This window comes from Calidris pugnax, unplaced genomic scaffold (genome assembly GCF_001431845.1).
Source record: "Calidris pugnax isolate Ruff unplaced genomic scaffold, ASM143184v1 scaffold343, whole genome shotgun sequence".
Classification (NCBI taxonomy): Eukaryota; Metazoa; Chordata; class Aves; order Charadriiformes; family Scolopacidae; genus Calidris; species Calidris pugnax.
Window position 1 is genome coordinate 21,406 of NW_015091052.1, and position 13,150 is coordinate 34,555.

General features: G+C 56.9%; 1 protein-coding gene across 1 annotated transcript in view; it reads right to left on the reverse strand.

The window, feature by feature from the left end:
* The window catches only part of NBEAL2 (neurobeachin like 2), a 26,752-nt gene that overhangs the window by 6,892 nt on the left and 6,710 nt on the right, over nt 1-13,150 (reverse strand). The window contains exons 6-34 of the mRNA XM_014956610.1: nt 11,303-11,588; nt 11,103-11,209; nt 10,818-10,901; nt 10,630-10,713; nt 10,404-10,502; nt 9,003-9,574; nt 8,777-8,909; nt 8,564-8,683; nt 8,149-8,479; nt 7,967-8,049; nt 7,768-7,860; nt 7,149-7,320; nt 6,513-6,646; nt 6,256-6,415; nt 6,078-6,180; nt 5,513-5,666; nt 5,217-5,375; nt 4,966-5,125; nt 4,688-4,773; nt 3,762-4,430; nt 3,505-3,683; nt 3,269-3,428; nt 2,742-2,879; nt 2,341-2,646; nt 1,798-1,947; nt 971-1,128; nt 763-887; nt 433-553; nt 190-347 (exon numbers count right to left, since the gene is read on the reverse strand). Of these exons, the coding sequence (XP_014812096.1) occupies nt 190-347; nt 433-553; nt 763-887; nt 971-1,128; nt 1,798-1,947; nt 2,341-2,646; nt 2,742-2,879; nt 3,269-3,428; nt 3,505-3,683; nt 3,762-4,430; nt 4,688-4,773; nt 4,966-5,125; nt 5,217-5,375; nt 5,513-5,666; nt 6,078-6,180; nt 6,256-6,415; nt 6,513-6,646; nt 7,149-7,320; nt 7,768-7,860; nt 7,967-8,049; nt 8,149-8,479; nt 8,564-8,683; nt 8,777-8,909; nt 9,003-9,574; nt 10,404-10,502; nt 10,630-10,713; nt 10,818-10,901; nt 11,103-11,209; nt 11,303-11,588 (5,284 nt within the window). The remainder of the gene's footprint in view (nt 1-189; nt 348-432; nt 554-762; nt 888-970; nt 1,129-1,797; nt 1,948-2,340; nt 2,647-2,741; nt 2,880-3,268; nt 3,429-3,504; nt 3,684-3,761; nt 4,431-4,687; nt 4,774-4,965; nt 5,126-5,216; nt 5,376-5,512; nt 5,667-6,077; nt 6,181-6,255; nt 6,416-6,512; nt 6,647-7,148; nt 7,321-7,767; nt 7,861-7,966; nt 8,050-8,148; nt 8,480-8,563; nt 8,684-8,776; nt 8,910-9,002; nt 9,575-10,403; nt 10,503-10,629; nt 10,714-10,817; nt 10,902-11,102; nt 11,210-11,302; nt 11,589-13,150) is intronic.

Here is a 13,150-nt window from a genome sequence, read left to right on the forward strand (position 1 = left end):
GACATCCACCCAGGGCCCCCCCAATTCCCGAGGCAGGGATGGGGGCCAGCACCACCCTGAGGTTGGGAGGAGCCCACCCCCAAAATGACCAGCACCCAGCATGATGGACTTCTGGAGGAGATGGGATGGTGGGGTTCCTCACCCCACCTTGCTACAGGGACACCCCCCTCAAGGAGCACATGCCATTACCTCCCTCCGTCTCCTCCTTCTCACTGCTGCCATCGTAGAAGTAGACATGCTGGGTTGTCACCTCCAGGCGGCCGGGGACAACGGCCACTGTTGTGATGAGTTCACAGTCCTCCGAGACCACCAGCTTCTCCCGCTGGTTCTGCTCCTTGGGCTCAGCCCTGGGTGACACCAGGGGTGAGGAGATCCCAGTGACACCCCCAGACTGGGCAAGCCAGCACCATGGGAGGGGATGGGGACACTCACTGATTGTCCAGGACAGGGAGGTCCTCCTCGGCCAGTTGGTCGTCCTCCAGCTCGCTCACCTTGGCCTCCTTGGCCATGGCGAGTGGGAGGGACTCAGCGGGGTTGTGGAGGTGGTCAGCTCCTGAAATGAGGAGGGGGTCAGGAACCCCTCCCTGACCCCCCCACCTGTGGGACAAGTCTTGTGAAGGGTCCCCATCCCACCCCCCAACTCCATTGGGGTCCATGACAGCTCCCAGCTCAATCCCACCAGGTGCATCCAACCAGTGACACCTCCCTGGGTGGCACCACCATGGGGGGGACTCCTGGGTGCCCCCTTCCCATCAGTCTCACCCAAGTTGTCCCGTAGGGCGCTGGCCTCCAAGTGTTGGTCAAAATTCAGGTTGGGCACCAACTTCAGCCTCATCCGGGAGTAGGTCTCGGCGCTCGACAGCTTCCAGCGAACCTCTGGTGGGTTCCTGGAGGGCAGGAGATGGTGAGGCACCCCAGGGACCCCCAGTTTTGCCACCCCTCCTTAGGGACCGAGGTAGGGGGTGCTCACCGGTCGGCCCAGGCGGAGCGGGGCGAGGTGAGGAGGCGGCAGAGGGACCTCCACTGCTTCAGGACGGTGCTGTGGTGGTTGTTGGCCTGCTTGTGCACGTTGGCGTGGCGAGCGTTCTCTGCCTTGGAGCGCTTTGCCACCGGCTCCAGCACCAGCTCCTGCCAAGGGAGCAGGAGAATGAGGTGACAGCAGGGCTGGGGCTTGGGGACATCCCTAAGGTGAGTAGCATGTCCATGGGGTGACATCCCCCAGGCGAGGGGAACGTCTCCGGGGTGACGTTCATGGGTGAGGAGCACATCCACCCAGGATGATGTTCCTAGGATGAGGAGCATGTCCCCAAAAAAATGTCCCCAGGATGAGGAGCACTTCCTGAGGGCAATGTCCCCAGGTTAAGGAGTTTGTCCCCAGGGTGACATCCCCCGGATGAAGAGCACATCCCCAGGATTAATGTCTCCAGGGTGAGGAATATGTCCCTGGGGCAAGAAGCAAGTCCCCAGGATGACATGCTAGGGGTAAGGAGCACATCCTCAGGATGATGGCCCTGGGTGATGTCCCTGGGGTGAAGAGCATGTACTCAGGGCGAGGAGGACATCCCTGGGACGAGGAGCATGTCCCCAGAATGATGTCCTCAAGATGAGGAGGATGTCCCCAGGATGACATCCCCATGAGGAGCAGCACATCCCCAGGATTAATGTCCCCAGGGAGAGAAGCAGGTCCCTAGAATGACATCCCCAGAGCGAGGAGCACATCCTTGGGGTGAGAAGCATGTCCTCAGGATGAGGAGCATATCCCCAGGGTGACGTCCCCATCCTAGGAGCAGGCAGTACCTGGAACATCTTGCGGCTGGCCGCCTTCTCCTGCTCCCGCCGCTGAGAGCTGCTCATCATGGCATCGTAGCAGGCGTTCCAGAAATTGGACATGTGGTCATGGCTCTTGGCGAAGGTGTCCATCTCAAACTGGGCCATGGTGGGCTGCACCTACCGAGAGAACCAGGATGAGAGGGGAGATGTTTGCAGGCCTTGGCACCCACCAACCACCATCCAGGCTAGAAGCATCCCCTGCCCTGGAGGTCACCCCTGCAGGTTGTCCCAACCTGGTGGTGACATGGCGACCCGCCAGAGCACAGTCCCATCTCTAACAGGTTACCCAGAGCAGCTGTGGCTGCCCCATCCCTGGATGGGTTCAAGGCCAGGTTGGATGGGGCTTGGAGCAACCTTGTCTGGTGGGAGGTGTCCCTGCCCAGGCAAGGGGGTGGAATTGAATGCTCTTTAAGGTCCCTTCCAACCCACAATGTTCTGTCACTCCACGATTCTAAGCTTGGGCAGGTGTTCCCTCAACAGTGATGCCACCCCATGCCCCAAAGCACCCACGTGCTTCTCGATGAAGCCCCTCCACTCCGGGGTGGTACAGAAGAGCTGGAAGTCCTCGTAGAAGGTGGGGCTGCCATTGGTGGGGGGCAGCGAGGGCAGGAAGAGCTGCAGCTGCAGGGTCTCATAGCACTGGTCCATCAGTGTCCGGACGATGGGGACCAACCAGGAGAAGGTCTCTGACTTGGCTTCCAAGGAGCGTCGCAACGGGGTCTCCAGTTTGCCCAGCAGGTAGCAAGCCTCATCCTTTTTGGGGGCTGAGGAGGTCTGCAGCAGACTGTGGAGCTTCACGTACGCCAGCGAGTGCAGCTGGTGGAGGACAGGGGACATCAGATGGGGCCACCTGCCTTGCCCCAAGGGCTGGGGGGGTTTCTCACCTCCAGCCCCAGGAAAGGGTGACCCACCTGGGGGTCCTGCAGCATGATGTAGCCCACGAGGATGCGTAGACCAGTCTGGGCCATCTCCTTGAGGTCGGAGGTGCCGTTGGCCAGGTGGTACCAGACGCCCAGCTTGTCCAGCAGACTGCTCACCCCCTCATAGATCTGGGCGGGGGGACCACAGTGAGTCCCCCCCCCAACCTGGCCACCACCTCTCCAGTTGGGTGGGCTCAAAGCCACCAGGTCTGTCCCCATCACCCAAAGACCCTTGGCTTGGCTTCACATGGATTTGGGTTATGGTTAGGGGTCAGGATCAGGGTTTAGGGACAGGGGAGAGCCCCAACTCATAACCCTAATAAGAAACTAATTAGGGCTTGGGTTTATAGTTGGGGTTTGGACATGGGTTTATGGTCAGGGTGTAGATTAGCACTGGGATTAGGTGAGGTCCAAGGGCTGCAGGCAAGGACAGGGTTTAGGGTTAGGGTTAACGTCAGGAGCACTGAGGGTTCAGAGCTGGGGTTTGGGATCAGGACCCCCTCCTGGTGCCCACCCACCTTCTCGCTCCACAGGGCTTGGTTGTTGTGTCCCTCAGAGAACAAGAAGTCCTGGAGCAGCCTCAGCAGCTTGAGGGCGTTATGGGTGAGACCTGGCAAGGTGGACGGCCCCGACTCCTTCAGGTCCGTCAGCGCTGACTCCAGCATCATCTCCAACAGGCTGTGGGAGACCAGGAGGTTCCATAGGGTGGTCCTCCCTTGGGCTGCACCCCACCGGACCCTGCTCCAGGACTCACCTGCGCTTGATCTCATCGGGGGGCCGCACCAGCTCACACGCTGTCCCCAGCTTGGTGAGGACGGAGAAGACCTGCCCGCGTTCCCTCCAAGCCGCGTCGTCCCAGCCCTCCACCCCACGCCAGGTCACCGAGAAGACGATGTTGGTCAAGAGGTTGCAGAGCTCCTCCTCGGGTGTTTGCTGCCAACGGGAAGGAAGGGTGAGAGGTCCAGTGTCCAGCACAGCCCAGGGTGGTGGGCACGATAGTTTGGGGCTCACCTGGGGGTTGCTGGTGTTGGAAACGTTGTCGCTGGGCAGCGCGTCCTGGTAGCTGCTCTCATCCAGGACGTTGGAGAGGCTGGAGCTCTTCCGTGCTCGCATTCCCGGGAAGGGCTTGAAGCTCTCCAGGGGTGAGGGGGTGTCGGGGCCACTGGCAGGGGTCTGCGTGCCGCTCTCTGCTGTGGCAATGGAACTGGTGCTGGCCAGGTCAAGCCCCAGATCAAAGGGTGAGGTGGAGAAAGGCGAGAGTGGGTGGTAGACACCGTCGAAAGGAGGTCCATCCCCAGGGTTGGAGGATGAGCGGCTGGCTCGGTCGGAGGAATCAAAAGACTTGAAGTTGTAGGAGTGGAAGGACTTGGTGCGGCCACTCGGAGAGATGGAGTGGTCAGAGAAGCCCTCGGAGAGCTCCTGATCCGAGGCCTCGTAGCCCAGTGGCAGGAAGACATCCAGCTCTTGCAGCTCGGCCGGTGGTGGGCTCGTCCCCTCTTTGCCAGGTGGGTCTGAGAGGTTGAGGAGCTCCAGGCAGCCCCCGTTGCCTGTGAAGCTCAGGCTGTGCTGGCGGGACTCATAGGACTCTTTGACGTAGAGCTTGGTGAGCGTGTCCTGCCAACCAGCCAACCTGGCCAGTTGCTTCACCATGTCCTGCTGGGCGTAGATCAAGTGGAAGAGCTGCAAAAGAAAGCGAGGAGGGAGACCTGATGATGTTGCCCCAACTCCTGGTAGCCTTTTGGGGGGTTGGCCCCTCCAAGGTTGGTTCTGAGCTTGGTTCTGAGCACCCCAGTTCCTCCATAACCATCATGGGGTGCTCAGGCTGCACCACCTCCATGTTGGCCCACCACCATCCCCATGGTCCCCGCATTTGGCCATGGGTAGGTGCCCAGGGAGACAACCCGGTCATAGCTCCTTGCACCCACAGCCCTGCTCACCTTGCGGCAGATATCAAGCCGGACGGTCAGCTCGGCCCGGTGGGACAGATAAACCACGGCCACCAGGTCCTTGTAGTTGGGAGGGTCTATGGACAAGAAAGAGAGAGCATGGTGGTAGGAGAGGTCCTTCTGTCCCCAAAAAGCCACCAAAGATCCCCAGCCACCAAAGATCCCCAAGACCAAGCGGAGCCTCGTGGGAAGCCACCAGTGATGACCCCAGGGCACGTGTTTGGGAGGGGTGGCCAGGGCCAGCCTGGTTTCTGCAGGGCACGTGGTACCTGCCCCGAGGACCTGCTCTGAGAGGCAGCGGAAGAGCAGCATGGAGCCAGGGATGTCACTGAGGCAGGCGATGAGCCCCTGGTACCCGATGTCCTTCAGCTTCAAGCGGTTCTTGGTGCGCTCAGGGACCTTCTCATACTTCAGCATTTTGTAGAGGATCTGGTGAGATCAAGAGAGGTGGCCACCCCGCTGTGGTAAAACCCCTGGGTGCTGGGGATGGGAAGAGGTTGGCGCTGGGGACCCATCTTACCTTGAAGACCCTCTCCCGCACTTCATCTGAGAACTTCTTCTGCACCAGCAGTGAGAAGAGGACCTCTACGTGGCCTGGCTCAAAGAGGAAGGCAAAGAGCTGCTCCTGGGCAGGCGAGCCCTTCAGCAGGCTGTGGATCACCTCCAGCGCCCCGCAGACCTGCAGGACACAGGACTGGTTGTCCACTGCCTTCCACGTGCCCCACCAGGACCTCAGCAGCTTCTCCCCACCCACTGCTGGGCCAGCCCATGGCGCACCGAGGTGTTTGGTGGCCAACGGGTGGCTTGGTGCCATACCTGCTGCTCATCCTGTGCCCCGGCCACATAGCTCAGCAAGCTCTGCATCTCCTCCCCGGAGAAGCTCCTGCAGAAGAAGTCCTTCACCAGACTGAAAAGGGATGTCTGCACTGTCTTGATGTCGTCGGTGGCCGTGGTCTTCTCCCTGGAGGTGCTGATGGACAGACACGTGTGGGCATTCTCTTTGGGGATGCGCACAACCACCCTCCTGTCCCTTGTCACCCATCGACATCATGATCCCAAATCCCACCACTGAGCCTGAGGAGCTTCAGGGCAGCCTGGTGTGGACATCCCTTCTGGCCAACCCTGCCCACCAGGAAAAGTCCACCCCAATGGCATTTGGATCTCTGCAGGGTGTGAGCACCCCCAGTGCCATGGGGAGTGGAAGGTCACGCACCCACCACCATGCTCCCACACCAGGAGATCATCCCACGAGGTGCTTGCAGCGGGCGGGGGGGGGATATTGCCCCAAGAAAAGGGTGTCTACCCCAAACCGCAGCTCTGAGGGGTGAAGCCCACCACCACCTCAGCCTTTGGGGGGTCCAGGCTACAAGTGGCAGCTCACCCGTAGTACGTCCGGATGGAGTCGAGGAGGTACTGCACCCCGTACTTCTTGCGGATGCGCTGCTTGTGGTCCTTGATGACGTTGGCCAGGTACTGGATGTGACCTGCAGGGAGAAGGTGTGAGTAACCAGGGAGGCCAGTTGGGATGGAGAAGACCCCCAGGCACCCCCAGTTCCTACCTAAGCGGACGGCGAAGTCGCTGTTGCTCCAGATGCGGAAGTCAAAGAGGAGGTGCTGGTAGAGGAGGTGCAGCAGGAGCCCGCTGCCCTCTGAGGCCATCTGCTCCATGAGGATCTGCGAGGCCATCAAGGTGCTCATGTCCAGCAGTGGACCAGAGACCTGCCAAGGGTGAGAAGGGAGACTTGCAGCCCCAGTGTCCCCCTTGGGGAACGGCCCTGGGGGGATGTGGGATGGAACCTTGGGTAGCCTCCCCAACCTTCTGCAGCAGCGCCCCGATGATGGCTGGTCCATGGCACTGCACCAGGCTCTCCTGGTTCACTGGATGGTTCTGGATGAAGTTCTTGACCAGCAGCAGGAAGGCGGCCACGCTGTTCCTCTCCAGCCTGCTCTCTGCAAGGCACAGGGCAGAGCCCCACCAGTAGCTGTGAGCCCTGTGCCCACCCAAACACCTTCCTACAGCGCTACCTGCAAGGGGCATCCTGGAGACCCCACCATAAATGTTCTCTGCAAATTTTTCAGCCCATTCCTCTATTTCCCCCAAATTTAAGTGAGTGGAAACTTCCGTTGCTCTGATCTTCTTGGAAATAAGCAGCTGTGTATCAGGAGAAAGCCCATTTCACCAATCAGGAGAAGGCTCCTGTGTGAACCCAACCCTACTATAAGACACCAGAGAGTCCACGCAAAGGCAAGTTGGAGGTAAGCCCAGAGAGACACCCTCATCTTCCCAGAACTGCTTGTTTATGACTAATTGGGTCATCACAACATTATAAGATGTCAACAGTTTCTCCATTACCCCATAACTCTTGGTGCCCCAGGCAAGACCTCTCCCATGGTAGACATCACCCACTGCACGTGGAAGTGGGGTTACCTCCATGTCTCCCGAGGTCCTCACCTGAAGACTTGCCCAGTGGGATGAGCATGCCCTGGGCGTTCCTGGAGGACGTCAGCTCTGGTCCCACCAGGTCGTTGGTCTCCTGTTCATCCTCAGGTTCTTCCTTCTTGGACACCACTTGCTCGAGCAGGGGCAACAGGACACCCATCCCACCCACGCAGTTGACCACGTCCTGCCAAAAGGAAGTCAGAGGCTTTGCTGGGTGCTGCGTGATGGCAGCAGCGTGGAGGAGGATGTTGGTCCTGCCTGCTCATGGGCTCAGCCCAAGCTGGGAAGAACCAGGCCCCGTGGCTTGCAAAGATCAGGGTGTGCCCTGACCCACAGCATAAACCTAAAACAGGTCCCCAAAAAGCACCCGTTCTCCTGCATCACCCATGGTACCCACCCTGGACACTGAGGACCTATGGGGCATGCAGGTCCTTGGTGGATCCATGGGTTACGCAGGTCTTTGGTGGACCCAATAGCATGCAGCAGAGTCCCTGTAGGGTCCAGGGGAACCACCATGGCCATCCAACACTCCTTGGGGGTCCTGCCCCTGCTCCATACCCCAGGAGGGACCCAGCTACCTCCACGCCATGGGGTCGATGGACCAGGACAAGCCATGCTGTGACTAGCGTACCTTGATGTCCCAGTTGACCACCTTGTGCCCCGTCAGCCTGCCGTCCAAGCCATGGCTGGGAGAGAGGTCCAGGCAGATGTTGTTCCTGCAGGCCTAGAAGAGAGCACCATGGGAGTATCCTCATGCTCCTGGAGATGTCCCCTAAGGCAGAGGGACTACTAGCAACTGTCCCCATCTCCAGAGGGGTGGCTCTCCTCACCTGTGGGGTGTAGTACAGCAAGAGCTTGCTGCTGAGCTCCACCAGGTCACCTTCCAGTGCAAATGGTGATGTGACATTTGGTCCTGGAGGAAAACGATTGGGGTCAGCTGGTCCATGGTGGAGGAGACCCCAGTTGCCACCAGCACCCCTGTGGATGTCCCCTGTGTCCCACCCTGACGTACCCGCGCAGAAGAGCGCCTTGACCTGGGCTTGCTGAAGAGCCTCACAGAAGATGGCCACAGAGCCCAGGTGACCCTCCAGGGAGGTAGGGCTGCCCCACTCGGTGTCCTGGCTTCCAGCTGCCGTGGTGGCCACCACCCCCTCAGTGGGGGGCTGAGTGGGGGTCCAGGAGTGGGGGCCCAGAGCAGCGGGGACAGACTGGGAGCGTCCGAGTGTGGGGCGTGGGGTGAAGACCAGCTCCGGCCCGTGGGGTGCTGGTGGGTGGCTGGTGGTGGTGGCAGTGGTGGTGGTGGTCCGGTGGCCCGCAGAGCCGATGCAACAGGAGGTGAAGGACTGGAAGGGAGAAGGAGATGTGCTTGGCCCCCAGCCCCATGCCATGGGGAGGGGACGGGGTGGGTGACGGGGAGGGTCCCCCACCTCGTGGAGGGAGGGGAAACGGAGCTGCGCCGTCTTCCGCAGGTGCCCATCAGCGTAGATGCTGACGATGTTCTGGCCAAAGGGCCGGCGGCCGGCAACGTGGACAATGTCAACGCAGTGCTATGGGGGGACAGAGAGGAGGTGTCAGGCGTCCTGGTGTCCTCGTTGCACCCCCACGACGGGGATGGGGACAGGGGTGGGGATGATACTCACCCAAGCTGAGTCGTTGAAGGCAAACTCCGGCAACGCCACCGTCATGTAGTCCTTCTTGGTGCAGACGGCCACCACCAACACCCCACCAGCGGTGAAGAACGCCTCAAAGCCTGTCCCACCAGCCGTGAAGAAGCTGGTAGAGGAGAACCACGGTGAAGATGGTGGTTCCACCCCTCCTCTTCCTCACCACAGCCCCATCCCCAAGGTCCCTCCAATCGAGCATCACCTGTAGAGCTGCCTCCTCTTCGGCCTCACCAGTGGCTCAGGCTCCTCCTCGCTCAGGCACAACCAGGCGTGGAAGGCGAAGGCACCACCGGGCCACTTCTGGACGGCGGGCACCATGATCCCCGCCATGCCGGGCGTCAGGTCGAAGCACTGCAACGCCCGGGGGGGTCCCTCCACCCGCGCCATCCCCGAGAGTGCCCGGATGACGGGGGCTGCGTAGGGATGAGGTCCCCGACCCCGTTCGCGCTGCAGCAACCTCAGAAGCTGCCGTAGCTCCCCGGGACGGATGGAGAGGCTGCCCAAGGCCCTCAGCAGCTCCAGTAAATTTTCGGAGCAGGCTGCCGGCAACGCCGGTTCGGTGGCCAAGGCACCCAACAGGCAGCCCACCATGCCCGCCTTGACGCAGGTGAGGCGACTGGGCAAGGAGGCCTCGCAGAGCCGCCGGAGCTGGCCCGAGAGGAAGACCTGCAGGTCCCGGCAGGCCAACGCCGGCAACCAGGCCAAGAGGATGAGCAGGGGCTGCTCGTTGCGAATGGGGCGCACTGGGAAGGAGCTGTGGTCGCCTTCCACTGCCTGCCGAAACACAAGAGTCGGTTGGTGAAAGCCTGACCCCCGTGGAGAAGGACAGGTCCTCCCCCTGGTCACCCCGGACTGGTGGTAGAGACCCTGTGCAACGAGCGTTTTGGAGACTCCCATGGATCAAGCCTATCAGAGATTCTTTGCATCAAGTGTCTTGGAGAACCCTACGCATCTAAAGTCTTGGAGACCCTCGTGCGTCAAGCATCTCGGAGATCTCCATGCATCAAGGGTTTTGGAGCTGCCATGCATCAAGCCCCTTGCAGATTCCTGTGGATCAAGAGTCTTGGAGACCCTTCACGCATCAAAAGTCTTGAAGACCCCCATGCATCAACCATATTGGAGATGCTCATGCATCAAGTGCCTTGGTTGGAGACCCTCGTGCATCAAGCATTTTGGAGATGTTGACACATCCAGCCGCCATGCATCAAGCCCCTTGCAGACTCCAGTGGATCAAGAGACTTGGAGACCCTTCATGCATCAAAAGTCTTGAAGACCCCCATGCATCAACCATATTGGAGATGCTCATGCATCAAGTGCCTTGGTGAATCTCATGCATCAAGCATTTTGGAGACCCTCGTGCATCAAGCATTTTGGAGATGTTGGCACATCCAGCAGTACCATATCAGAAAGGGCACAAATCTCCCCAAAGCTGAGCATGACTCCAAGCTAAAGATGGCCCCAGAACCCCTCGGGAGGAAGCCGATGGCAAACTAGCAAGGTGGAGAGGACTGGGGGGCTACTGGGGGGCTGCTGGGGGCTGAGTTCCACCATGAACCGCCAGCACCCAGAGCTTTGCTCGGCATGGAGAAGTAGACATACTCACCATGTTGAGGAGCTCCTGGAGCAGGCGTTGGGTGGGCTGGCCCTGGCTCCTCAAGACCTCGTAGAGGTGGGCGTAGCCGATGCGTTCCTTGAACACCTCCTGCAAGCACCCGGGCACGTGGGACCCTGCACCGAGCCCCACCACACGCTGCTTTCACCTCACAGCATGAAAATCCCCAAACCCAACCATTTTTGGGGTGTCCCCCCCACCTCAGTCCACTGCCCACCTTGGCTGAGGGCGAGTTGCTCATGATGGCAGTGAGCACCCCGACGGCGTGGACTGCGATGGCGTCGGAGCTGCTGTCAAAGGCCTGTGGAGACACGGAGGTGGTGGGTTTGCTGAGCCATGGGGCTGGGGGGACACAATCCACCATGCCTGGGGATGGTTTGGTTATGGGGTGGCCCCACACAATACCTGCTGGAGCCTGTCCCCATCTGATGGCCGTGAGGGGACTTTGTGCTGGGCTTCACCCATCTGCCGTGAGCTGCCGACGTAGAGCTGTGGGACACAAGGTGGCCATCAGCCCCAGAGAACGTCACCCAGTGTGGGGTGGGGAGAAGAGGGAAGGGGGTTATGGGAGGTCCCCAACCCATGGATGCTGCTGGCATCATTTAGAGTCAGGAAGGGTGAGGATGGAGATGAGGGTGCCCAACCCTGGTGTCACCAAGGTGAGGGACACCAACGTGGCCGCCTCGGTACCTTGCTGTTTTGGAGGAGCCGGATGATGTGCTCGAAGCAGTTGTTGCTGAGAAAGACGGCTTGGAGGACTGGCCGGTCCTCACAGCTCAGCATGGCCGGGATGGCATCTACGAAGAGGTGGAGATGGCTCAGCACCCATCCCATGTCCCCGCACCCATCCCACGTCCCCGCACCCATCCCACGTCCCTCAACCAACCTACCCAACATGAGGACACGGAGAGCGATGAGGCCACCGGCCGCCTCCGGCGCCAAGGAAGCCACGGGCAGATCCGAATTGAGCACCCTGAAGTAACCATCCAGGAGGACACGCAAAGGCACGGGACAGGTGCCGGGGCTGGTGCCGTGCAGGACGTGGACCACGGCCACCACGCCACGGAGGGCCAGCTCCAGCAGACCGGGGACCGGGGGGGTCTCACCACCTCCTCGCCGCAGCACCCCCAGCAGGACCTCCACCGCCGCCGGCGTGATGGCCCGCAGCGCGTTGGGCTGTCGGGACGATGGGACACGGAGGTGGGTGTTGGGGTTGGGGGGGGGCAAGCAACAGGCTTTTATAGGTGATATTTCTAACAGAATATACTATTTTATACAAAATATAATAGTTTATATAATTTATATTATCATTAGATAACATACTTTCATAGTATGATAGAATATGATATGGTATAATATGGGATAATATGATATAATATGGTATAATGTGATATAATATGTTATAATATGATATAAAATGGTATAATATGGTATAACATGATATAATATGATACGACATAATATGTTATAATATGATATAATATGGTATAATATGGTATAATATGATATAATATGGTATAATGTGATATAATATGTTATAATATGATATAAAATGGTATAATATGGTATAACATGATATAACATGATATAATATGGTATAATATGATATAATATGTTATAACATGGTATAGCATGGTATAGCATGATATAATATGACATAATATGGTATAACATGATATAATATGATATAATATGGTATAATGTGATATAATATGTTATAATATGATATAAAATGGTATAATATGGTATAACATGATATAACATGATATAATATGGTATAATATGATATAATATGTTATAACATGGTATAACATGGTATAACATGGTATAACATGATATAGCATGATATAGCATGATATATTATAATAGGGTATAACATGGTATAATATGATATAATATGTTATAACATGGTATAATATGGTATAATGTGATATAATATGATATATTATAATATGGTATAACATGATATAACATGGTATAACATGGTATAATATGATATAATATGTTATAACATGGTATAATATGGTATAATGTGATATAATATGATATATTATAATATGGTATAACATGATATAACATGGTATAACATGGTATAATATGATACAACATGATATAACATGGTATAATATGATACATTTATATCGCCTGTCGCGATATAAAATCCCTTATTTAAGACATTAACCCTCCACTCGACAGCTCCGGCGCGGTCGGTTTGGACCCATCTTCCCCCCAGCCCCCCCTCCCAGCCTCCTGTGAATTCATTTAAAGCCAATTAATTTAAAGCCAATTCATTTAAAGCCAATTATTGGCAGCGCTATTAATTAAATTCTGATTTTTTAAAGCCTTTTATTTTTTTTTTTGGCGTTAATTAAAACCTATTTCTGCCGAGATTTCTTCAGCCAAGAAGTTCTCATCTGCCCCCCCAGACGAAGCAGCAGCTTCAGCTCAACCCCCTTCTTTAATTTAATTAATTTATTTTATTTTAATTTTTTTTTTTAAGGTAAATCCCACCAAATTTGGAAAATAAAAGTGGTTTAATGCCACTTTTTTACCTTGGATCCGGAGAGGATGGCCCCAAAAAGATGAATAAGCCGAAGTTGGAGGGTTTCAGGGAGCTGCCCCCCCCCTTGGAAACTCTCTGCGAGGATGAGGAGGGAACGATTTAATTTGGGGAGGAAGCAGTAAAAAAAAAAAAAAGGGGCGAAAGGGGGAGAAAACCCTTTTTTTTACCCAAATCC